Consider the following 24,722-nt stretch of genomic DNA (forward strand, 5'->3'; position numbering starts at 1 on the left):
GGGGAGGGGGGCGGAGGGAGGGAGAAAAACACAAAAAGTACAAATTAGCCCAGCCGGGTGTGGTGGCGGGTGCTTGTCCTACTCAGGAGGCCTGAGATAGGAAGATTACCGGAGCAGAGATGTGCCACTGCTCCAGCAGAGGCTATCTAAGACCTAACTTCTGGGGATGGTGGGAAAACACTAAAGTTTTTAAGAACTGTTAAAAGCCCTCGGCGGCTCACGCCTATAATCCCAGCACTTTGGGAGGTCGGTGCATATGCACCCCAGAACTTGAGGTAAAATAAAGAAAAGAAAAGGAAGACAGCAACCCAGGGTGATGTGGTTTGTTCCCAGTAATTTGAAATATTTAAAGAATGGTTAAATGATCACTTGACAGTTATACTCTAAACAGAAATAAGATTCACAGAGTTAAACATCATTACTTTGAGAAGATAAATTTTAATGTCATTTTCAATCTTGAAAATCTTTGGTTTTATTTTGAAAAAAAATCGTCAATTTTAAAAAGATCACTGCAAAACAAAGGTATTATAGTCCATTTGCCTTTTCAAATAATAAACTTGGAAATATGTTCTTATGAATGTCAACAGTCAACAGTCAATGTAGTGTGGCATATTAAGAACTGACTTCCATATAATAGGTAAGTTTAGAGAGATTACATTTCATGAGAAAATGTTTTATGAATTTTAATGGGGTATGTTTATTTAAATCTAATTTTCAATTCTGTTTGGGAAATAGTTGTCTGTTTCTTTTAGTGTATTCTCCTTCCTGTCCACATATGTGGAAGCTACCTATTCTCCTCTCTTTTGAAATAGTTTAAAAGACTCAAAGAGAATGCCCTGGGCTTTGCATGTCCTTAGTCTGATAGACATTTCCCTGGCTGCTCACATGAATAGATACTAGCAGCTAACTAAGAAAACTGCATCTCTTGTCAGCCAGAAATGAACAAAGGCCTCAAAATCAGTGAATTCTCTGTTTTTCTGTGGCCTTATGTGCTGACAGTCTTATCTTAAGACAAAAAATATTAATAGTATAGATTAAAGGTAACTTTGGCAAAAATGAAAATGCAGGCAGGGAATTTTTTTCCAACAACAGAAACTAGGAAAAGCAAACATACAGTAAAAATTGAAAATTTCCAGTATAGAGATATAAATATAATAATTGACACTGCCAGGGATGATTAATGAATAAAATGTTTAGGGGGATGATCATTTGAACACAACGTATTAAAACTTTTAAAAATCATTTTCCCAATTACCTCACTATAAATAAGGTGTCTCTGAAAGGTACAGATATGGCATCACGATGATGGTGATAGACAAATGGTGGAACAGTCCTGGTATCACAATATTGGTGATAGACAAATGGCGGAACAGCCCTGGTACCACGATCCTGGTGATAGACAAATCGTGGAACACTCCTGGTACCACGATCATGGTGATAGACAAATGGTGGAACAGTCCTGGTATCAAGATAATGGTCATAAACAAATGGTGGAAGAGTCCGGGTATCACAATATTGGTGGTAGACAAATGGTGGAACAGTCCCAGTACCACGATCATGGTGGTAGACAAATGGTGGAACAGTCCCGGTATCATGATCATGGTGGTAGACAAATGGTGGAACAGTCCTGGTGCCACGATCATGGTCGTAGACAAATGGTGGAATAGTCCTGGTACCATGATCATGGTGGTAGACACATGGGACCATCTCTGCCTGCAGATGGGTGAGGTAGCATTGACCCTGCAGTGTTCCCGGAAAAACACTTAGGCTGAATTTAATCATGAGGACATTTTCAGACAACTTCAGAGTGTAGATCATTGAGCCAGACAGCTGACCTGTCCTCTACAAAGAAGCCCATGTCACCACCATCAATGACAACAAAAAGGTGAGGAGACACTTTGGGTTCAAAAGAACTAAAGCAATGTAGCTACATTATCGTTTGACTCTTTTTCGACCCAAAATGTCTCTTCTCCTTTTAGTTGTGTGATTTGTGGTGACATGGGCTGTCTGAAGGAGACAGGTCAGGCGTGCTGCTCACTACTCTACATTCTGAAGTTGTCTGGAGATTACCTCAGGCTATGAAACTCAGGCTAAGTGTTTCAGCAAGAACATGGTGTTGTCCATACTCTGCACCGGCAGAGTCCCAGGTGACATGTTGTCTTAGTGTGGGAATATGACCCCTATCCGGTAGACCAACTGGAGTTTTATCACTGTCATAGTAAGAAACCTACTGTCCATGTCCAAAGTCAGGCGAACATGCTCTTCCACAAGTAAAAAAATGGCATGTGTGTAAGCCTGGCATGTGTAGTAAAACTCAGGATAAGCTGTATACGTTGAATACAATTTATCCAGTGAGTACCGGAAGACTTCAGGCTCTTCTGCTTCCACCAGCTCCATGCTGAGCCTAGAAAAGGAGGAAAAACCAAAGAATAAGTCAGGGAAAATAAGACACGCAGAGCCCCAACTAGATTTCATGGGTAGCACAAGAAAGTGGTTAATAAAGAAAAAACATAGATCCATTAATGACGTAACAAATTATTACCCTATGTTGGGATGGGCAAGAGTAGGGTAGAAAGAATGAAAGAGAAAGAGAGAAAAAGACAAAGAAAGAGAGAGAGAGAAAGTAGCTCAGTGAACCTTCCAGGTGACACACTGATGAGGGAGTAAAAGGACACTCTGAGTTAGTGCCCTCAGGACACACAGCGTACACTGATCATAAAAACAAGAATGGTCAACCTACGGTAGTTAATACATGACAAGGGGAGGAAGAAATGGAAACCTAAATATCTACTGCAATGAAAACCAACAGCAGTGTTAGTAGGAATGTTCAGGCTTCGTTGAAAACACGGTATCGACATTGTCAGCCCACTCTGTTTTCCCTGGACCTGGCGTCTCCAGGTGTCAACACATAATTAGCTGTTCACAATAGTTCAGAGTTACCTGGGGCATGGTGGGCCTTGGTCTTCTTCCTCTTCTTGGTCATTTTTAATCTCTGCAATAAATTCAGACAGGGACAGACAAAATAAGCCAATTCCCCTACACCCATAACAGTCCACTGTCTAATCCCTGCACAGAGACCTCAGGCTCCCCAGCATGAGAACAGGATAATGTGAGAGATAGACTTCAGGAGGTCTCAAGGCCAATCATGATAGAGATTCCTGGGTTTGTGTCTCAGAACCAATGGTGAAATGTCCCTATTCTGGTAGACCATTATCCTTTTATCCCAAGTATGTACAGTTACACCAAGTTTGTACAAGCAGGGAAGAACCTCACAGACATGCTTGGGGAACAAAACTCATGAGGAACTTGGTAGCTGGCAAGAGACATTGAATTCAGATTGACAGACAACTCGTGGGCATGCGCTGCATAGCTTGGTGTGAGTGTACAACACCTGCCTTGGGTTTCAATGTCCTGACAGTCGGTCCAGGGTGCGACGGGCACGGCCTGAGACTAGAGAGAGAGCAAAGCTCACTGACACCCCATGTCTGTGCTTCAGACTGGAATCCAGAGTGATCGAAATATACACTGATGCACAGGTTCAGCCCACAGTGAGGACAACTCTCAGCCCAGCCAGGGGAGCAATGCCCAAAGACTATGGAGTCTATCTGGGACACAAAATGGAGCTTTATCACCTTCACAATGGAGTACTCACTGTCTATGTCACAAGCCAAGTCGACCTGCTGCTCCTCTAATAAGTGTAAGCTGCTCCTGTAAGGCTCACTGAAGGCAGATGTGCCAGGAGGAACTGAGAGAGTCGAATAACCTTCATCCCAGGACTCCTGGGGGGCTTCCTCCTCCACAGACTCCTGCAGATTCCTGATGAGCCAGGTAGGACAGAGTGACAGAAGATTAAACCAACAGAGATTAGACAACAAAGTCTCCCAGATGATCTGATGGAAGTCAGAAAGGAGTGGCCTCAGAAAGCAAAGGCATTTATCCTTCAAGAGAAAAAAAACTATCCTTCTAAATGCAGGGCGGACGGTGACTACCCTGGGGACAGGGCACAAATGAGCAGCAGGTGCTCAGTGCATTTGCACAGATGAGCCACTGCAGGCCACCCAGACTCCCTGTAAACTCTCATCACGAACTGCAGCAGGAGAACTACCACGGGGCTTCAACTACCTCTCATAAGTTGTGTTGAATTTTACATGCGGCATTCAAGTGAACAGAGCTCTTGAGGCATTTCAGACACCCAGATCTTGGGTATCAAGGGCCTCCCTTTTCCAGTATTTTGATATCATATGTATATTTTTTGAATTTCTTCTCTTCACAAATCCTAGCAAACATGAGAACAAGAAATATGCAGAAACAATATACACATCTGTCCCTGGATTTAAACACATGGGAGAGAACAGGTGAAACCAGGAAATCCCTGTTTGCCGAGTTCACCTGGCTCATCTGATTGCAGGCTCCTATCTTGGGAGGACTAAGAAATTAAAACCTAAACAAGTGGCACAAATCGCCCACAACTTTGTCAATAAAGACAATTTATAGCTGGGTGAAGGGAAGAAAGAGTTCTAGTCATCACTTCCCCGTTTCCCCTGGAGCTGCAGTCTTCAGGTGTCACTACTGAGCTAACAGCCCACAACTCCACCGCATTACCTGGGGGGCACTTGCCATTGTTCTTCCACTTCCTCATCATCATTTTGACTTTCTGTAAATAAATTCGGAGAAGCAGGTCACATTCAGCAAATCACACTTCACATATGACCAAATCAGTGTTTAGTCATAGCACAAGCACAGAAATGTTCTCAGGCAAGAATACAAATTCTGACAGGAAGATGCTAGGGTGCCTTGGATGAAGCCTGGTGAGTAGATGAGCCTGCTTTCCAGATGCACAGACCAAAATCTCCTTCTATGGGTAGACCATAATGCCACATTCTCTCCCTGAGTCTATGCAAAGTTAAACCAAATTTTTTCCCAGAAAATCTCCAAAAGTTAGTCAAACTATTTTCTGGGAGTGTTGCTGCAATACTGACTTATCTCACCAGGTAGCAAGGTCATTGAATGGTCAGAGGCATCTATGCATGAAACTGGACAATATGTACATTCTAACCACACTTGCTTGAAAAAGAATCTGTGAGCTTTGTGCAGTGGCAGTATCATAGCCAATGAGGTTTATCTGAGATGAGATTATCGCTAATTGAAAACTTTCCCCAATACCCTGCCCTGATGACATGCAATTGAGTTGGCAGTGACAATTTTTGACAGTCCCTAGGGAGAAGGAATAAAAAAAGACAAAACAAAAACAAAAACAAACAAAAAAGAATCTGTCTCAGACCAATGGTGAAATGTGAACCGGGCATGGTGGCTCACGCCTGTAATCCCAGCACTCTGAAAGGCCGCGGTGAGCATTTCACGAGGTCAGGAGATTGGGACCATCCTGGCTAACACAGTGAAAGCCTGTCTCTACTTAAAATACAAAGAAATTAGCTGGGCATGGTGGCACGCGCCTACAGTCTCAGCTACTCGGGAGGCTGAGGCAGCACAATCGTCTGAACCCAGGAGGCAGAGGTTGCAGTGACCTGAGATCGTGCAACTCAACTCCAGCCTGAATCACAGAGGGAGACTCCATCTCAATAAAAAGAAAAAACAAAATCCGTGATTTCAAAGGACAAGGTGGGTGAAAAATTGAAGGTCCAGAGTTCAAGACCAGCCTGGCCAATACGGTGAAACCTCATCTCTACTAAAAATAGAAAAATCAGCTAGGTGTGGTGGTAGGCACCTGTGATCCCAAATACTCAGGAGGCAGAGGCAGGGGAATCACTGGAGTCTGCAAAGTGGAGCTGCAGTAAGCCAAGATGGTGCCACTACACTCCAGCCTGAGTGACAAAAAAAGACTCCATCTCAACAACAAGAAACAATATGTGATGCTACGAAGAAAAATCAGATCGTCCATTACATTGAGGCGGTGTAGAGCCAGGGGTGAGCCTTGCTTTATGGAAACACATCAACAAGGTAAAGATGAAATGTTTTCATCCTAGTTTCAAGGTGACTATGCAGCTAAGCAAGCTGACTCAAAAGAGATCAAGACTGAAGCTCAGAGCAGTGACACCTGGGGAACAATATCTCCAAATAAAAAGGCAAGGCTCCCCGTTTCCTTAAAAAGAAATACAAACTCCATGAACATCGTTCAGGGACAGATGACATAATGACAGGAGATGAGAGATACCGACTCAAAGCTAGGAGACCTGACAGACACCTACTGTACACCTCCTGCACTCAGGTAACCATGAGTTTGTCACACCGGCCTGGGGTCTGGTAACTTGATACTCGGGCCTGGGAGACAAACGCATGGCATGAGCTGAGGAAGAGATAAAAATTCCCTGATATCTGCGTTTAGTATCCCATCATACATTTTTATTCAAACCGATTTGTGTGTATAGAGCCTGTCTTCAGAGTTGATCTTCCTCAGCCTAGACAGAGGTACCAAAAACAAGGAATGTAGAGGTCACCTGAAAGAATGATTAGAGCATCCTCCGCTACATCATGGGATGATTTACTCTCTACAATCAGTGCAGAATCGACGCTGTCTTCCTCAAATGTGATTTCACTGGTGTCTCTGGGAGGCTGGCTGGAGTCAGGAGGGCCATAGCTATTTGAACGAGTGATGACACATTCCTCCAGTGAGTCCTCAGGGACTTTCTTGACTTCAATCTTCTGCACCTCTCTGATGAGTCAGATGGGACAAAGATGACAGAAGATTAAACAAAGGGGGATTGAACAGGAGGAATAAGAGACGGGTCTCAGAATGCAAATGGGAGGTTCCCTTTGAGAGGAAACAGGCAATCCTCCTCTCTGCAACACAGCATGGCTGCCATGGGAACCGGAGAGAAAGAGAGCAGCTGGTATTCATCACACTGGGCAGAAAGGAGCTGAGAAGAACAGAGACTCAGTTATCCCTGCATAATTCAGACACGGCACTCAGCACATACAAAGAACCACAACAGCTGCCACACCCTGTGTCTAAGTTGGGTTGAACTGAACGTATTGTGGACAAGGGAATGCAGGTTTTTGGCCCATGGGCGATGCCAGAGAGGGTGAGATTCTAGAACTTTTCCATACTTTCCCAACCACTACTTGCTCCTGATTATTCAGCGTTACTGGGGGCACGTGACTCCTGTACTTTCTTAGCCTCTTCGACGTGAACATCTTCATCCTCATCTTGGTCATTTTCTGCAAGTACAGATGTGTTCGTTCAGATATTTCCCGTTTCACACTCTGCAAGCACAGTCAGCCCAATGTGCACAGGGACATGAACGTCTGCGTGTGGGTCCCTGTTCTACTGAAAGCTCTCATGGTTTCTCTTTAACAAAATGCCCTGCCATGGTTTCCTGATCCACTAGACAATGCATTTCTGATCCAGAGGGTCACCGTGAAGATGAGGCCAAATGTTGAAAAGGCCTTCTGCTCCCATATCACCGGAGGCTTGTGCAGCCTCTCTCTGGACTTTGGCAGCTGTCTCCCCCATCCTGACACAGATCTGATGCCCAGGGACAGGCTTGCCTTCCTGTCACAGTTCACATTTAAAACCTGTTTCTTTATCTTAGGAGAGGATGAACAAACTTGTCCCACAATCCTCTGCACATCAGGTGAGTTCACAGGCCCTCCAAGTGGCTTCTGCTGTGTTATTCAGGGACATTCTTTCCATGGGGAGTGCTCCAGTCTGAACTGCTTCCTAACACCAAATGCCCACACATCAAGCACTGTCTCCAACACCACACAGCGAGGGCCTTTATCTCATTTTGATAAGCGGTCATAAATGTTCGCACATTTGAATGCTTCAGACACTGCAAGGTATCTGCCTTTGCAGATGGTGAGAGAGAAATTTGCCTGACTTTGCAGTTGGAGAGACAGAAAGTCAGGAAGGAGAAATCAACTGCTCACAGGCAGTTACTAAAAACACTGCTGAAGATACAGCCTGGGAACGTTTGTTCTTAATCCAGAGCTCTTTCCACTCCAACAACCGCCCTCCTGTCACAGCTTCCTTTTTGTCCTTTACAACTGGACAGATGCTGCCCCTTGTTCCAAAGACCACCTCCCATCAGATTATGTAAGAAGCAGAGTCCTCTTGAAGCTCCCACAGCGGGTACTGTGTGCTATCACTGTATTTCCCCCAGGCCCCCAGAACAGAGCTTTCCCTACTGGACCGCAGCAGAAACCTGAACTCAATGGCAGTTCACGAGCCTCAGACATTTAGACCAACAGACTGGATGCTACTTGTCTGCAGGATCTTCTGTGGCACAGAGAGGATTCCTGTCAACATGATTTAGCCTCTTGCTGAGAAAAACAGGTGGTTCTGTGCCTGTGTCAGGAATCAATGGCTGAGATTTTACCCTGAGTCACACCCCTACCTTACTGCAGACGTGGAAAAGTGGCTACATACTTTGGCCTCTCTCAGCCATTTTTAACAAAATTTTAAGATACAAATTTATATTTCCCTACAAGTATGGGAAAAATGAAATAAATTCTGATGAAGAGAGTGTTCAGTTTCTCAGAGAAAAGACAGGACATCGTTCAGCACTTCCGTGATGGTGAACCTATAGAACTTACCTTCCGTCTTCAGCCGGCAGCCTAGGTAGCAGGCCGCTTGGCTCGTAAGAAGTTTATTTTTGCTGTCTCTGTATTTGTGTTGTTCATCATGATCTTTTTGATCACCTGTAAACAAATTCAGAAGAGCAGGTCACATTGAGCAAATCTCACTTCACACAAGACCAAATCAGTGCCCGGTCATAGCACAAGGACGTAAAATATTCTCAATGGAAGAATGTCATATTACGATGGGAATGTTCTCACGGGCCCTAGATTAACTCGCCTCAGAAGTAGATGAGCCTGCTTTTCAGATCCATGGGACAAAATCTATATCATCTTGTAGATCGCAATCACATATCCTCTGACTTAAGTCAGTGCTAACCATTAAAACTTTTTCCCCAAAATCTTCAAAACTTGCCCTAACTACTTTCCAGAAGGGTTGCTGCAATACTGATTTATCTCATCATATATCATGATCAATGAATGGTTAGAGATATTTATATAGGAGACTGGACCAACGGATGAATTTTAAGAACAGTTACTTAAAAAAGAATCTGGGGAGTTGGCCCAGTGGCTCATGCCTGGAATCCCAGCATTTTAGGAGGCCCAGGAGGGCAGATTCCTTGACCTCAGGAGTTCAAGACCAGCCTGGCCGACGGGGAGAACCCTGCCTCTACATAAAATACAAAAATTAGCCAGGTGTGGTGGTGCCCACCAGGGATCCCAGCTAATTGGTAGTCTGACGCAGCAGTACCAGGGTACTTCCTGCACTTGATGGAGCCACTTACACATACCACAGGTTCTATTAGGAGCAGGGTCCCCTTTAAGCTCCTCACAGGAGGTACTGCGTGCTATCGCCGTATTTCCCCCAGTGTCCACAGAACACAGCTTTGCCTACTGGGCCTCAACAGAAACTGGAACTGAATGGAAGTTCAGTAGCCTCAGACATTTAGACCAGCAGACTAGATGCTACTTCTCTGCAGGATCTTATACCATACAGAGAGGATTCCTGAAAACATGGATTTAGCCTCTTGCTGAGAAAAACAGGTGGTTCTGTGCCTGTGTCAGAAATCAATAGCTGGGATTGGAACCACAGTCCCACACCCACCTTACTGCAGACGTAGAAAAGTTGCTAAACACTTTGGCCTCTCTCTTCCATCTTTACCAAAATGTTAAAATACCCATTTTTATTTTCTACAAGTATGGGAAGGATGAAATTAATTTTGATGAAGAGAGTGGTTTCTCGAGACAAGACAGGACATCGTTCATCACTTTTGTGGAGGTGAATCTATAGAGCTTACTGTATGTCTTCAGCTGGTAGTTCAGGGTGTAGTTCACCTGACTCAGAAGACGTTTATTTTTGCTGACTCCGACATTCGGTTTGTTATCTTCCTGCTGGGAGCAGGATTTCTCAATGCCTTCTGGAATGTTCACCTCTGTGTTTTTTCTGGAAGGAGTCCTGAAAGATGCCACCTTGCTGATGTTTGGGGCACAACACAGAAAGCCAGGGACTGGGGAGAAGAAACACAAACACGTGATGGGTTAGAATCTGGTCACATCAAATTGGTTTAATCAGGATGGAGGGATGTCACTGACAGCCTCGCCTATTGATGTGAAGATGGCATTTCCCCAATTACTCTTCTCATCTCCACTCTTGATCTTCTTAACGTCAACTTGTCTTAGCTACTCATTTACCTTGAAGCCAGGACATACACTTTTCTACTTTTATCTTGCTTATAAGTTCTGAAGGATCTTATATGGTACAGAGAAGATTCCTGTAAACATGATTTAGTCTCTTGCAGAGAAAAGCAGGTGATTCGCTGCCTGTGTCAGGAATCAATAGCTGGGATGTTAACCCTAGTCTCACACCTGTCTTACTGCAGATGTGAAAAGTTGCTAAATACTTCGGCCTCTGTGTTACATCTTTAATAAAATGTTAAAATTCCCATTGCTACTTTCCTAGAAGTATGCGAAGGATGAAATTAACTTTGAAGAAGAGAGTGTATTGCTTGTCAGAGACAAGACAGGACGTCGTTCAGCACTTCCGTGATGGTGAACCTATACAACTTACCTTCCGTCTTCAGCCGGCAGCCCAGGTAGTAGGCCACTTGACTTATAAGAAGTTTATTTTTGCTGTATCTGCATTTCTGTTTTTCATCATGTTCTTTTCGATCTTCTATAAACAAATTCAGAAGAGCAGGTCACATTGAGCAAATCACGCTTCACACAAGACCAAATCAGTTTCCAGTCATAGCACAAGGAGGTAAAGTATTCTCAGTGTAAGAATGTGATATTCTGACAGGAATGTTCTAACAGACCCTAGATTAGATTGCCTCAGTGGTATATGAGCCCGCTTTTCAGATCCATGGGACAAAATCTCCCTCATCTGGTAGATCTTAATCATGTATCCTCTGACCTAAGTCAGTGCAAATAATAAAAAACTTTTTCCCAAAAATCTTCAAAAATTGCCCTAACTGCTTTTCAGAAGCATTGCTGCAATACCGAGTTATCTCGTCATATATCAAGGTCAATGAATGGGTAGAGAAATTTACATAGGAGACTGGACCAATGGACGAATTCTAACAACTTTTACTTAAAAAGGATCTGTGGAGTCAGCCCAATGTCTCACATTTGGAATCCCAGCACTTTAAGAGGCCCAGAAAGGCAGATCACTTGACCTCAGGAGTTCAAGAACAGCCTGGCCAACATGGTGAAATGCCAACTCAACTAAAAATACAAAAATTAGCCAGGTGCGGTGGTGCCCACCAGGGATCCCAGCTAATTGGGAGGCTGAGGCATCAGTACCAGGGTGCTCCTTGCTCTTGATGGTGCCACTTACACAAACCACAGGTTCTATTAGGAGCAGGGTCCCCTTCCAGCTCTTCACAAGAGGTACTGTGGGCTATCACAGTGTTTCCCCCAGTGTCCCCAGAGCACAGCTTTGCCTACTGGGCCTCAGCAGAAACTGGAACAAAATGGAAGTTCGGTAGCCTCAGACATTTTGACCAACAGACTGGATGCTACTTGTCTGCAGGACCTTACACAGTAGAGACGATTCCTGTATACACGAATTTAACCTCTTGCTGAGAGCAACAGGTGGTTCTGTGCCTGTGTCAGAAATCAATAGCTGGGATTGCGACCCCGGTCCCACACCCACCTTACTGCAGATGTGGAAAAGTTGCTAAACACTTTGGCTTCCATCTTCCATCTTTAACAAAATGGTAAAATACACCTTTCTATTTACTACAAGTATAGCAAGAATGAAATTAACTTTGATGAAGAGAACTGTTAGCTTTTCAAAACAAGACAAGACATCATTGATTACTTTCGTGGTGGTCAACCTATAGAACTTACTGTATGTCTTCTCCTGGTAGTTCAGGAAGTAGGCCACCAGGCTCATAAGAAGTCTATTTTTGTTGGCTCCCACATTCAGCTTGTTTTCTTCCTGTTGGGAGCAGGATTTCTCAATGCCTTCAGAAATGTCCACCTCTGAGTTTTTTCCAGAAGGAGTCCTGCCAGCTGCCACTATGTTGATGTTTGGGACAGAACCCAGAAAGCCAGGGACTGGGGAGAAGAAACCCAAACACATGATGGGTTAGAAACTGGTGACATCAAATTGGTTTAATCGGGACTGAGGATGTCACTGACAGCCTCGCCTATTGATTTGAAGATGTCGTTTCCCTGCTTTTACTCTTCTCATCTCCACTCTCGATCTCCTTAAAGTCAACTTGTCTTAGCTACTCAGTCACCTTGAAACCAGGATATAAACACTTCTACCTTTAGCTTGCTTATAAGTTCTCAAGGATCCTATATATTAGAGAGGGTTCCTGTCAACATGACTTAGCCTCTTGCTGAGAAAAACAGGTGGTTCTGTGCCTGTGTCAGGAATCAATAGCTGGGATATTAACACTAGTCCCACACCCACCTTACTGCAGACGTGGAAAAGTTGCTAAATACCTTGGCCTCTGTCTTCCATCTTTAACAAAATGTTAAATTACCCATTGCTATTTTCCTAGAAGCATGGGAAGGATTAAATTAACTTTAAAGAAGAGAATGTATCATTTCTCAGAGACAAGACAGGACATTGTTCAGCACTTCCGTGACAGTGAACCTATAGAACTTACCTTCTGTCTTCAGCCGGCAGCCCAGGTAGTAGGCCACTTGACTCATAAGAAGTTTATTTTTGCTGTCTCGGCATTTCTGTTCTTCGTCATGATCTTTTCGATCTTCTGCAAACAAATTCAAAAGAGCAGGTCACATTAAGGAAATCGCACTTCACACAAGACCAAATCAGTGTTCAGTCATAGCACAAGGTCTTAAAATATTCTCAGTGTAAGAATGTGATATTCTGATGGGAATGTTCTAAGAGACCCTAGACTAAGTCGCCCTAGAAGTAGATGAGCTGCTTTTGAGATCCATGGGACAAACTCTCACTCATCTGGTAGTTCTTAATCACATATCTTCTGACCTAAGTCAGTGCAAACATTTAAAACGTTTTCCCCAAAATCTTACAAAAATTGCCCTGAATACTTTCCAGAAACATTGCTGCAATATTGATTTATCACATCATATATCATGGTCAATCAGTGGTTAGAGAAATTTATATAGGAGACTCAACCGATGGATGAATTCTAACAACCTTTACTGAAAAAAAATCTGTGGAACCAGCTTGGTGGCTCACGCCTGGAATCCGAGAAATTTAGGAGGCACAGGAGGGCAGGTCCCTTGACCTTAGGCATTCAGGACCAGCCTGGCCAACATGGTGAAACCCCGCCTCTCCTGAAAACACAATAGTTAGCCAGGTGTGGTGGTGCCCACCGGGGATCCCAGCTGATTGAGAGGCTAAGGCACCAGTACCAGGGTACTCCCTGCTCTTGAAGGTGCCACTTACACATACCACAGTTTCTATTAGGAGCAGGGTCCCCTTTAAGCTCCTCACAGTCGGAACTGTGTGCTATCATCGTGTTTCCCCAGTGTCCCCAGAACACAGCTTTGACTACTGGAGCTCAGCAGAAACCGGAACTGAATGGAAGTTCAGTAGCCTCAGACATTTAGACCAACAGACTAGATGCTACTTGTCTGTAGGATCTTATACGGTACAGAGAGGATTCCTGCAAACATGGATTTAGCCTCTTGATGAGGAAAACAGGTGGTTCTGTGCCTGTGTCACAAATCAATAGCTGGGACTGTAACCCCAGTCCCACACCCACCTTACTGCAGATGTGAAAAAGTTGCTAAACACTTTGGACTCTGTCTTCCATCTTTACCAAAATGTTAAAATACCCATTTCTATTTTCTGCAAGTATGGGCAGAAAAAATTAGTATTGATGAAGAGAACTGTTAGTTTCTCAACACAACACAGGACATCAGTTATGACTTTCGTGGTGGTCAACCTATAGAACTTACCGTATATCTTCAGCCGGTAGTTCAGCAAGTACGCCACCTGCCTCATAAGAAGTCTATTTTTCTTGGCTCCGACATTCAGTTGGTTTTCTTCCTGTTGGGAGCAGGATTTCTCATTGCCTTCTGGAATGTTCACTTCTGTGCTTTTTCTGGAAGGAGACCTGCCAGATGCCACCATGTTGACATTTGGGGCACAACACAGAAAGCCAGGGACTGGGGAGAAGAAACCCAAACACATGATGGGTTAGAAACTGGTGATGTGAAATTGGTTTAATCGGGACTGAGGGTGTCACTGACAGTCTTGGCTACTGATTTGAAGATGTTGTTTTCCTGCTTTTACTCTTCTCACCTCCTCTCTCGATCTCCTTAAAGCAACTTGTCTTAGCTACTCAGTCACCCTGAAACCTGGAAATAAACACCTCTACCTTTATCTTGCTTATAAGTTCTGCAGAATCTTATATGCTAGACAGGATTCCTGTCAACATGATTTAGCCTCTTGATGAGAGAAACAGGTGGTTCTGTGCCTGTGTCAGGAATCAATAGCTAGGACATTAACACGAGTCCCACACCCGCCTTACTGCAGACGTGGAAAAGTTGCTAAATGCTTTGGCCTCTGTCTTCCATCTATAACAAAATGTTAAAATACCCGTTGCTATTTTCCCAGAAGTATGGGAAGGATGGAATTAATTTCGAAGAAGAGAGTGTATAATTTCTCAGAGACAAGACAGAACATCGTTCCACACTTTTGTGATGGTGACCATGTAGAACTAACCTTCCGTCTTCAGCTGGCAGCCCAGGTAGTAGGCCACTTGACTCATAAGAAGTTTATTTCTGCTGTCTCTGTATATCTGTTCTTCATCGTGATCTTTTCGATCTTCTGTAAACAAATTCAGAAAAGCAGGTCACATTAAGCAAATTGCACTTCACACAAGACCAAACCAGTGTCCGGTCATAGCACAAGGACTTAAAATATTCTCAGTGTAAGAATGTGATATTCTGATGGGAATGTTCTCACGGGCCCTAGACTAAGTCACCCTAGAAGTAGGTGAGACACTTTTCAGATCCATGGGACAAACTCTCCTTCATCTGGTAGACCTTAATCAAGTATCCTCTGACCTAAGGCAGTACAAATAATTAAAACTTTTTCCCCAAAATCTTACAAAAATTGTCTTAAATACTTTCTAGAAGTGTTGCTGCAATACTGATTTATCTCATCATATATCACTGTCAATAAATGGTTAGAGAAATTTATATAGGAGACTAGACCGACGGATGAATTCTAACAACCTTTACTGATGAAAGAATCTGCGGAGCAGGCATGGTGGCTCACGCCTGGAATACCAGCACTTTAGGAGGCCCAAGTAGGCAGATCCCTTGACCTCCGGAGTTGAAGAACAGCCTGGACAACATGGTGGAACTCCGCCTCTACTAAATATACAAAAATTAGCCATTTGCAGTGGTGCTCACCAGGGATCCCAGGTAATTGGGAGGATGAGGCACCAGTACCAGGGTACTCCCTGCTCTTGATGGTGCCACATACACATACCACAGGTTCTATTAAAAGCAGAGTCCCCTTCGAGCTCCTCACAGCGGTACTGTGTGCTATCACTGTGTTTCCTCTGTGTCTCCAGAACACAGCTTTGTCTACTGGGCCTCAGCAGAAACCAGAACCTAATGGAAGTTCAGCAGCCTCAGACATTTAAACCAACAGACTGGATGCTACTTGTCTGCAGGATCTTATATGGTACAGAGAGGATTCCTGTAAACATGATTTAGCCTTTTGCTGAGAACAACAGGTGGTTCTGTGCCTGTGTCAGAAATCAATAGCTGGGGCCGGGCACGGTGGCTCAAGCCTGTAATCCCAGCACTTTGGGAGGCCGAGGCGGGTGGATCACGAGGCCAAGAGATTGAGACCATCCTGGTCAACATGGTGAAACCCCGTCTCTACTAAAACTACAAAAAATCAGCTGGGCATGGTGGCGCGTGCCTGTAATCCCAGCTACTCAGGAGGCTGAGGCAGGAGAATTGCCTGAACCTAGGAGGCGGAGGTTGTGGTGAGCCGAGATCGTGCCATTGCACTCCAGCCTGGGTAACAAGAGTGAAACTCTGTCTCAAAAAAAAAAAAAAAAAAAAGAAAAGAAATCAATAGCTGGGATTGTAACAGAAGTCCCACACCCACCTTACTGCAGACATGGAAAAGTTGCTAAATACTTTGTCCTCTGTCTTCTATCTTTAACTAAACGTTAAAATACCCATTGCTATTTTCTACAAGTATGGGAAGCATGAAATTAACTTTGATGAAGAGAATGGTTAGTTTCTTGAGACAAGACAGGACATCACTCATCAGTTTCGTGGTGGTCAACCTATAGAACTTAGTGTATGTCTTCAGCTGGTAGTTCTGGAAGTAGGCCACCTGGCTCATAAGAAGTCTATATTTGCTGTCTCTGAAATTGGGTTTGGTCTCTTCCTGCTGGGAGTAGGAATTCTCGATGATATCAGGAAAGTTCACCTCTGTGGTTTTCCTGGAACACGTCCTGCCGGATGCCACCATGCTGACGTTGGGGGCACCACAGGTACAGCCAGAAACTGGGGTGAAGAAACCCAAACACATGATCGGCTAAAAACTGGAAATGAAATAGGTTTAATCAGGACTGGGGGATGTCAATAACTCAAATTCCTAACTTACTGTTCAGAAAATCTTGATCCTCCCTCACAGCACTTTAGGGTCCTTAACCACAAAAACAACGTTCGCAATGCTTGAGCTGAGAGCCGAAGGTGCTGCCTGTAGCTCAGGCTCTGACAAGAGTGTGGGAGATAGTGGCCAGAGTCCGAGGTAACGGCCTGCTGTTGCAATAACAGAATTAGAAGCTGGGCGTGTCATGGAATCTTAGGAGCCCTTCATTCCAATTGCCCAGGGTTTGCTAAAACACAGGCCTCCTGGTCTCACCTGAGGTCACAACCGATGGGGACCATTCCTCTATCAGTCACTCAGCATTTGTGTACCCTTGTGACAATGCCACAGTCCCATCTCAGTCCCAGTATATCTAAGCATGTGCCTTATTTTTCATCTCTTGTGTTTATAAAGTCATCGAGGCAGAAAGTTTCCCAACATGTGATATTTTCTTAATGCTAGTCATGAAGTCAGTCACCCCTCCTTCTCATATGTTAAAACAGAATTGAAGGCTTCTCCACAAGTTTAACATATCAACCTATTACACTGCCATGATGTCCTCTGACTCTTCTGCACTTTTTTCTGTATCCACTAGAAAGTGAATAATTCATTTTTTAAAAATGTTTTCTTTCCTGGCTCAATATTCTTCTTGCTGCATCCCATGGTTATGCTGATTTATATTTTCTTACTGGCAGATATCACTACACTGATATTTGTGGCAGAAGAGACTTCTCATTACACTTAAGACCAGTTTGATGTCCCTATATCCAAAGCTTCCTCTATGTGGGACGATTTGTTTTTTAATGTGACTGAACACTACATCTCATTCTTGTCACTTATAGATGTCAGTTTAGTCCCACAAGAGCTCTTTTCAAGGTGGCAAGTCATCAAAATCATTTCTATAGAGATCTCCTGAAAGCATATGTGACCATCTATCTTGGGAATTCTGGTAAACCTGATATGATTCTGTTGTTTCCATTTCGTTCTTCCATATATTGAAAATAACGGGGCCATGAGCGGTCCTTATGGAATACTGTTTGAGAGATATTTTTCTGAGTTGGTCTATGGCCGTTGAGGTGTGGTTGCATCCCACTAACCAAACACAGCAAGATCAAGGTGATGGTCAGGGGTGGTTGGTGGTCCTCCGTGTTGCTGTGCAGTAGGAGGTGAATTTGAGATGACAGGAACGAGTAGGGAAGAGCGATCCCCTGAACCACCTCCTCACTTTCTCAGCTTTCATCGCCACCCAGGTTTTGTGGGCCTGGGACTTGGGAGACTGTTCTGTAGCCCACGTCTCCTATGTTTGGCTGCTTTCTGGGCTTGCCTGAGTTGAGGGTGCAATGGGTGTGACCCTGGGCTGCCCAGCACTCATGTGGAAGTGAAGCAAGGAGGACTGGATCAATCCCATTGGAAAGCATGCCTCTCTGCAGCCCCCATCATCCTCCAGCAACACCGTAAGCATACTGCTTTGACATACATCAAAGGCTTTAGGTATATACATGTTCTGGTGTCTGGGAGGCCTGATATTCTGTGGCAGAAGGGAAATCTGTCAGGTTTCTTCATTATAAAAATGATGAAACTGCAGGTCCACCAAGTTATGTGGCTTACTTGAGGTCACACAGGGATGAGTTTTGAGCACTGCCAATAAAAGCAATCACAACAATTATTCCATAATTATTCATAGGATTCATGTCATTCTGTAAATATTTATATAATAATTCAGTAATTATTTGTTGACCAATTTGTACCAGGCATTTTGCTCAAAACTGTGCACATATTTGGACAGCATATCTTCATTATCATCTTCAAAGTAATGCTGTTCTCCTAAGAATCAGGTAAGAAACCTGAAGAAGAGGGCTAGCAAATCATGAATTTGGCCGTATTTCCATTTCTTGGTTTCTGTGATGCTGGACAAATCACCAGAATGAGTCACAGGAAGAGTATCCATTCCTGTATCATTTTCCAGGACAGAGGTGTGCCCTTCTAGAGTATTGGGACCAAAATTCAGAAATGTCTGCCACCTTGCTTTAACAGCATGGGAAATAACCTCTTTTACCTGGAATTTCTCTGGAGCTTTGGAATATACAAGAGAAGTATGAGATGTGGTCTTCCCTTGACTGTATTTATTTCTCTCTTCTATGGAATACCAATGATTTTCACTAAGCTTTTGCTTTTTTTTTTTTTTCTTTCTTTCTTTCTTTTGTTTTTTTGTGACAGTCTTGCTCTGTCACCAGGCTGAAATGCAGTGGAACAATCTCAGTTCACTGCAACCTCTGTCTCCCACATTCAAGCTATTCTCCTGCCTCAGTCTCCCAAGTAGGTGAGACTACAGGCATGTGCCACCACGCCCGGCTAATTTTTGTGTTTTTAGTAGAGACAGGGTTTCACCATGTTGGCCAAGATGTTCTTGATATCTTGACGTCATGATCCACCCGCTTTGGCCTCCCAGAGTGCTGGGACTACAGGCGCGAGCCACCGCACCCGGCCGACTTTTGCTTTTTTATAACCACAATATATGTTTGATGAAGAAGATTTTACTGATAGCTCCATTAGAAAGACTAAATATGAGCTATAGTTTAGGTTTTATGCTCTAGACGTAGTATTTTTATGATTTCTGTTTTGAGATTAAATTCTCATGTAAATAGAAAAATACTTATTGCTTATGAAAGCAAACTAGTTACTGGTTTGTTTTTGACACTGAAGCACACACTTTTGACTTTATCTTTGTCTGTCCCCGTCAGGGCCGCTCACTGTCTCCCAGTATGACCTGGCCATGCCCCTGCACTTACCCTCGTCCTGCTCAACCATCTCCATGCACTGTCCAATTCCATCAGTGATTCAGGCTCCTCTCAAGGCTCCCTGAAATAGGTACAGGCCTTGGGACATCAGATACATTCCAGGCACAAAAGCAGCCCATACTGTAAAGCGGGCAGCTGTGTTCCCACTTCCCTGAAGTTGGCAGTGATGTCCTAGGACAGGAAGAAACACTTTCCCTTGTTAGGGGGGTCTCTTCTTCATGTCTCAGGGCCTCTGATCTAGTGAACACAACTGTCCTGAATGTGAATGAACTTGCTAAATTCCTGGTTTCTTGCTAGGTGGCTAGAACACATTTATAAGACTTCCTTACTTACCCATGTTTGCTGCATTCTGAATTCTTACCAGTATGATTCCCTTTCTTGTAAGGGGTAGCTTAGGGAAGACTGGCCCCATTGCCATGCAAAGAGAGGTAAAGTGAATTTCTACTCAAAGCAACCTTGAATTTGAAACTAGGTCTTCCACTGTTTCAAAGCTGGCCTGTAGGTCCAACTGTGCACATATTTGGACATCATATCTTCATCAGAATCCTCAGGCATGTGTCCTCAAGGGCTTGTGTGTCTGCTGTACTCAGGATAAAGTTATTTCTCATTATGGTAAGTTATAATTAACTTACCAGAATATAATTCATTATCAAGATGAAGTTATTTATCATTATGGCAAGGACACATTTAGAAGACTTATTAAATTTACTTCATTTCCCCAGCTGGAAACAGCCTATAGCTACTGATATCATCAGTGTCCTCTGAATACCTTGGCTGTGTTAACTGCTTTGACTCAACATGGAGCTGAGGTGTTGGTGTACTGTATTGCGAGATGCTGAAATATGGCTGAAGTCCAGGTTCACTGGCCCAGGACATCCACTGAGGTCATCTCATGAGGCATGGGCCACTGGTTCCAATGAACCCACCATCACTACACTTCTCATGAATCACCAGTCACTAGACTGAGCATTGCGTGAAAGGTGGGATCCTATTTTACTCACCTCTGTGGTCATGATCCTTAGCTAAGGGCCCAGCACAGAGGGGCCTCTCAGCAGTGTTCATCCATGATTGAATAAAATGGATTACAAACCTCCGACTCTTTCACCTACATTTCTGTCCCCAATGTCTTGTAAGGGATGCTCTTTCTCTCAGATGCTGCAAATCCCTTCCCTAGAGAGGCACCTGCCCTACACCATCCCTGCCCCAGGATCCTCTCCTGTGGGAGACTCAAGGAAGACTAGTCTGTCCTGAAAATGTTCTCTTATGCTTCCCCATCATTAGGAGCGATGTCCTTTGACACACCCTCCCATCCTCCGGGCTCCCACAACACCTCAGTTGGGTAGAACTACCGTATCTTGTTGAAATGATCTGTTTGTGTTTTTCCACTCACTGTCTTCAGTTTCTTTAGAGAGACATTAAATACTTGAATCCCAAGTGCTTAGCACAGTATAAAGAAAATTAAATAATAAATATTTATGAGAAACTTCCCTCAACTGAAAGTGCAGAGGAATATTATTAGTATCACTGCTTCATAATCAAGCAAGGGACACTTACGCTGTCACCTGACCTAGGGCAGAGCGGTTTAATGTAAGAATGGACGTCTCCAACCCTTCTCCAAGCATGGTTATTCCCTCTAACCCACACTGACCTGAAGAGCATCCACTGCTATGGCAGTGTATCTTTTACCACAGTGAAAAATTAAACACACACACGCACATGCACACAAACATACAAATAGGTATGGATTTATCCTGAAGAACTTCAAAAAAGTTCATATTAAAAAGGAAATGATCTGCTTTAAAAATCAGTTTTTTTCCCGTTGTTTACTTCACAGTCCACAGCTTCTCTTCTTTTGTCTCAATCAGTCTTTCCAATACAAGTCTCCCCCTGCTTGTGCCTGTGGGATCTTCCCCCCACAACCTGCCTTTCTTCCAGCTTCTTCACTGCAGTAGAAGAAAAAACCTGACTATGGTGGATGCACTTCCCGAGTCACAAGAAGATGAGGAATAGAGTCAAAGCAGATATTCTTCAGCAAAACCATCCGATATCTGTGGGACTCTAGAGTCTGAACGTGTTTGCTTCACGGCATAAGTAATCCTTCAATTTCCTTTTCATGAATCAGGCCTTCTACATTTTTCTTCCCTAATGTCTGATCGTTGTTTAGAGCTTAAAAAAAAAAAAAAAAAAAAAAAAAAAAGAAGACATTATGGGCCAAGCTCCATGGATCACACCTGTAATGCCAGCTGCAGTGAGCCATGATCACACCACTGCACTCCAGCCTGGGTGATAAAGCAACAACCCCATCTCTAAAACAAAAACAAAAAACAATTATGTATTGCAGTTCAGAATTTCTTCATGAAAGCCAGAGATCCCTCAAAGAGTTTTAAAATTCTAAAAGAAAACCCAGTTAGCCGGGCGCGGTGGCTCAAGCCTGTAATCCCAGCACTTTGGGAGGCCGAGGCGGGTGGATCACGAGGTCAAGAGATCGAGACCATCCTGGTCAACATGGTGAAACCCCGTCTCTACTAAAAAAATACAAAAAATTAGCTGGGCATGGTGGCACGTGCCTGTAATCCCAGCTACTAAGGAGGCTGAGGCAGGAGAATTGCCTGAACCCGGGAGGCGGAGGTTGCGGTGAGCCGAGATCGCGCCATTGCACTCCAGCCTGGGTAACAAAAGTGAAACTCCGTCTCAAAAAAAAAAAAAAAGAAAACTTTTGCTATCGAATAAATCGAAGTTCATTTTCGAAACAGAAAGAAAAATATTTCCCCAGATGTGGCTGGTCCTAGATTTTAAGCAATTGTTAAATGGGGAGAAGATCTTCCAAAAATCTTTGGAAGAAAATTCATCACCTGTTATCATTTGTTGTGTCTCTAACGCAGTAACATCCTCAAAACACAAGCAGATAAACAGTTCCCAGATTCTGTTCTTTGCTTTCCTGTATTACAAATATATTTTTTGGACCGGACATGATGGTTTAGCTATAATCTCAGCTACTCCAGAGGCTGAGGCGGGAGGATCACGGGAGCCCAGGAGTTCCAGACTACAGTGAGCTAGGAGTACGTCACTGCGCTGCAGCCGGACAACAGAGTGAGGCCCTGCCTCTTAAAAAAAAAAAAAAATTAATTAATTAATTAAAAAATAAATATAAATGTAATATTCGGGCTAACACCTTTTTTATTTTTTTGAGACAGAGCCTTGCTCTGTTGCCCAGGCTGGGTGCAGTGGCCCCATCTTGGCTCACTGCAACCTCCTCCTCCCGGGTTCAAGCGATTCTCCTGCTTCAGCCTCTCAAGTAGCTGGAATAACAAGTGCACACCACTACACTCGGCTAATTTTTGTATTTTTAGTAGAGGCGTGGTTTCTCTGTGTTAGCCAGGCTGGTCTTGAACTCTTGACATTAAGCCATCCATCCGCCTCAGCCTCCCAAAGTGCTGGGATTACAGGCGCGAGCCACCATGCCGGGCCAAATTCCAGGCCAACACCTGTTGACACACATTGCCAGACACAGATTCCGGAATCCCTCCCGGAACACCGATGGGCCCACAAAACACTCGGAGGCCCCGGCAGCTGACGATGTTAGCAAATTGGGTTCTCAGTGTCTGGGGTACAGCCCCGAGGGTCCCCTGCACAAGTACCAGTCTCCACAGCTCCCCTCATCTCCACGCAGATTCTTCCCCACACACTTCCCCTTTCTTTGGGCCACTGACGCCTCTTGGACCTCTGAGGTGACTGCTCGCCCACAGCTTCTCTCCTTCCGGGAGCTTCATTTTTTGATCTTCACCATTGTGGCCAGCGGGAAGCCCAAGGTCCAGCACGCGAATCAGGAACCTGATGGTTTTTTGGGTTTGCAGGGATCCGCCCAGAAAATAGATGAAAGTAACAGGTATCAATGTCAAAACTGCAGTGACTCGCCAGACATACTTCGTATTTGCCACTTTGCTAAGTGGTTTGTTGAGTTCAACAACTGCAGGGGCCCGGGTTAGTCTCCTGAATGTCTTTTAGCACGACCTTGGTCAGTTTACCTTGTGGTCATGAAGCCTCTAAATGCACTATTAGGGTATGCAGTATAATTTTACAGGGCAGAAGGGTTAAAGAAGCCATGAGGGAAGTGAATCTCAAAACCCAACTGCATTGGCCAGGAATTGAACCCCGGCTGGCAGGCAAGAATTCTACCACTGAACCACCAATGCATCTCTGTCACTGTGACTTGGTGGAATAACTGAAAAGAGTATTCAGAAAGACATAAAACCTGTCAGAAGAGGCTTTTTCAAGTGTCAACTAAAAGCTAACGAAGACATCCAAAACAAATGTTTTTATAGAAAAATTTTACTAGAGAAAGTTATAAATATTAAAATAGCTTATTTTTCGCATCGAATACTTAACTCTGAGAAAGGTCTTTCTACCTGTATTACAAACCCCTGATAATGAAGCATAAAAAGTTCATTCATGTTTCTTTTTTCTAATCCTAAATCTTCAATTGTCAGCCTCAAACTGCTGCCTTAGTGGTTCTGAGGTGACCTAACCGGTAGTTTAGGTAAATAAAGTTCTAACTGGGGAGGAAATGAGAAGCAGAAGCAGAATTAGAATTAGAAGGAAGAGAAAATGAAAGGCCAGGATCCAGGTAGAGATAATGAAGAAACAAAGGTTGGTCCGCTGAGTTAGTCCTTTGCAGCTGTGTTTTAGCAAAAGAGTAATTATGATCAGTCTTGTAATCATTATAACACTATTATTTGTCTGCTTGAAGATGTAGAATGCATTGGAAGGAAATGTGATCTAAAAAGATTAATAATGCTTGCAGTCAATGTTTCGTTGTTTGGGAGAACCCAATTTCCAAAGTTAATATGCTTTGATATATTGGCTATGTAAGGAGTAGACTGGTTTAAGCAAATATTGATGGTCAAAATATTAACATATTAGTCTTGATGGAGATCTAGGTTTCTTTCCTAGATCTTCTCTCGAGGGATTAAACCGACGAGAAAAATCTAGAATTTGCCCCACATGCTGGGTCTGGGAGTCATTAAGACTTTTTCAAAGACAGGAGCTGTGACGTGAAATCATGCGTCTTCTCTAGCCAAGAAGCCAAGTCAAGTTCAGGCAGTGTCACAAACTTGAGCCAACAAGGAAATCACCCTTGTGGCCGGGCGCGGTGGCTTACGCCTATAATCCCAGCACTTTGGGAGGCTGAGGCGTGTGGATCACGAGGTCAAGAGATCGAGACCATCCTGGTCAACACGGTGAAACCCCGTCTCTACTAAAAATACAAAAAAATTAGCTGGGCATGGTGGCGCGTGCCTGTAATCCCAGCTACTCAGGAG

At 43.9% G+C, this 24,722-nt stretch overlaps 1 protein-coding gene and 1 non-coding gene across 2 annotated transcripts; one reads left to right on the forward strand and one right to left on the reverse strand.

The window, feature by feature from the left end:
- Positions 1-1,374: 1,374 nt before the first annotated feature.
- On the reverse strand, positions 1,375-21,072 carry LOC116543367. Its single transcript, XM_032268863.1, has 8 exons — positions 19,396-21,072; positions 16,312-16,521; positions 14,708-14,812; positions 13,939-14,148; positions 12,657-12,761; positions 9,834-10,043; positions 2,941-2,992; positions 1,375-2,404 (listed from the first exon to the last, which is right to left on the reverse strand). Exons 1-8 carry the CDS (start codon positions 19,418-19,420, stop codon positions 2,161-2,163), a joined length of 1,161 nt encoding a protein of 386 aa, XP_032124754.1. The 5' UTR covers positions 19,421-21,072; the 3' UTR covers positions 1,375-2,160.
- Positions 5,083-5,221, forward strand: LOC116543415. Its single transcript, XR_004265568.1, has one exon. It is a non-coding gene; the product is annotated as a U4 spliceosomal RNA (small nuclear RNA).
- Positions 21,073-24,722: the final 3,650 nt, after the last annotated feature.

Source organism: Sapajus apella, unplaced genomic scaffold (assembly GCF_009761245.1).
Source record: "Sapajus apella isolate SASKATOON/1434 unplaced genomic scaffold, GSC_monkey_1.0 scaffold187, whole genome shotgun sequence".
NCBI classification, from domain to species: domain Eukaryota; kingdom Metazoa; phylum Chordata; class Mammalia; order Primates; family Cebidae; genus Sapajus; species Sapajus apella.